The 2,046-nt window shown below is 42.5% G+C and overlaps 1 protein-coding gene across 1 annotated transcript in view; it reads left to right on the top strand.

Moving 5' to 3' along the window:
* The window catches only part of LOC118336273 (transmembrane protein 65-like), a gene marked incomplete in the record, with an annotated part of 36,876 nt that overhangs the window by 23,532 nt on the left and 11,298 nt on the right, over positions 1 to 2,046 (top strand). Inside the window, 1 exon segment of the mRNA XM_035672882.1 lies at positions 1,800 to 1,842. Within this exon segment, the coding sequence (XP_035528775.1) occupies positions 1,800 to 1,842 (43 nt within the window).

The following is a 2,046-nucleotide window of genomic DNA, read 5'->3' as shown; positions in this document are numbered from 1 at the left end:
TGGTTCTGGCTGATTGGCCTAGAATTACAAACTTGCACACTTTCCTTCCTGTCTCCTTCCACCCTGAAGCGGGGATAAAGTCATCCAAAGAACTTCTCACAGAGCAACAAGCTAACATGCTTGATTAGAGCCAAATAGACAAACCAGCAGCTTATTAACATTAATGCTTTGTTCCGGCAGACAGGCAAGTCTCTCTTCACTGAGGTCAGGGTCACAGGCCTGCTGAGACGCACAGTAAACAACACTCGCTAAATCTCGGCACACACACAGTCTGCATTCCTCTGTGCTTATTAATGTGGGTGCAGGTCCTGTTTTCTTCAGATGTGCGACTACAGATTGTCAGTAGGCAGAAAGTCTAGTTTGGGTAAATGATGTGTTGTTTTTCAACCTTGTTGCTACAGTAGCAGAAAGTTAGTTGGATTGAAGCACTCAAGACCTCCTGCCAAAGTTTGATTGATAGCAGAGATGGCACTGCTGCTTTGTAACCGTCCCCCTGAGGGTGTCTGTGCCACTGCGGCAGCTGCAGCAATACTCGAAACTCATGGACGACAGAGAGAAAACAAGTAAAGCACAGATTCAATTCTCTCTTGTAGGAGCCACTACTACAGTAACGTACAAGCAATAGAGCAAGCAGATTCTTTTAATGCAACATCTCCCCGCTCCTGCTCCTCTCTCCTCCGGCACTGCTCCACCTAGTGACAGAGTCTTGGATATATTGAGAAATAAAGACACACTGATTCTCTCCTTGCACTTGCTTCATCATTTCAACATGCCATCGTCCCCTTCTCCTCAGGCACTTTGTGAAGTGCTGCTCTACTTTATTGTAGTGAAGTTATTAGGCTCAGGGAGCAAGTCAACAGCAATGTAGGCTGTAGTCGTGCTTCTGCCACCTTCAGAGGCATTGTGATTGTCCATCATATCTTGTGCAAAAAATAAGCAGTATATGGTTATGGTAAAAATAAATGACTGAGGGCACCTAGATAGTTCACCTATTAAAGCCAACGCCCCATGTACTAGGAACGAGAACTTGCTATAGCAGCCATGGGTTCGACTCCGACCTGTGACCCTCTCTCTCCCCCCTTTCCTGTCACTTTTGCGCTGTCACTATCTACTTAAGGCAATAAAACCCGCCCCAAAAAAGAAATGACTGAGCCATATTTGCTTTGTGTGTCTTTTCATATTTAGAAATATTTTCAGGGCTTTATGGTCAATTATGAGGCGTAATAATGTGCTTCACAGGCCCAAACATGCTGCTTCTTGTTCTGCTCCTGTCCTCAGATAACATATGGTGTTAATATCATAAAGTACCAAAGGAAAATAGAGGAAGACGTGAAGATAACTGAAGGGCTTGTCTCTTAAAAGCCAACACCTCACCCTCAGTTACGGATACATGCTTTAATAAAGTTTGTCATGATAGTCTGAAAAGAACGCAGGAGATTTCATCACTACTAGAATTTCTGATGTACACGTACTTTAACTACACTACAAACAAATTTTGTCCTCTAAAGTTCTGCAGCTCACCAGCTGGTATTCATTCCACCTTTTGTCCTAACGTCATGCTTGATATATATTGATAATGAGGGGAATGAATTTACTGTTTACTGTTATTGTTGGCAGATGACTCCAGTTACATGCCTCTGAGTGGTAGATGGAAAAGTGTCTCATATTTAATGTTTTGTGTTTCATGTAATGAAAAATGACATTCCGTGTTTTGTGCCTTTTGGCTGTCCTCAACACAAACCTCAATTTCCTAACTCATTTTGTAACCATGTCTCTTTCCCTTTGTGCATTCTCTATAGCTGCTGCCCTTGGCAACCTGGTGTCTGATCTGGCAGGACTAGGGTAAGAATTTCACACATACACACACAGACACGCGCATATTCACACACCAGCACACAGACAGAGGCAGTTATTATGTTCAAGGTTTCTGAAAAGATGTAGGAGGACAGACAGAATTCATACCCTCAATCAATCAAAAGGTAACTATGGTAATATCAGTGTATGTCCCATTATACAGATTATTACAGAGATAACTTTTTTTTACCA

The sequence above is a fragment of the Morone saxatilis genome, unplaced genomic scaffold (genome assembly GCF_004916995.1).
Source record: "Morone saxatilis isolate NCDOM2014 unplaced genomic scaffold, NCSU_SB_2.0 Contig24, whole genome shotgun sequence".
Taxonomy (NCBI): Eukaryota; Metazoa; Chordata; class Actinopteri; family Moronidae; genus Morone; species Morone saxatilis.
Note: the sequence above shows the minus strand (reverse complement) of the source record. Positions and strands in the feature narration are given on the sequence as shown.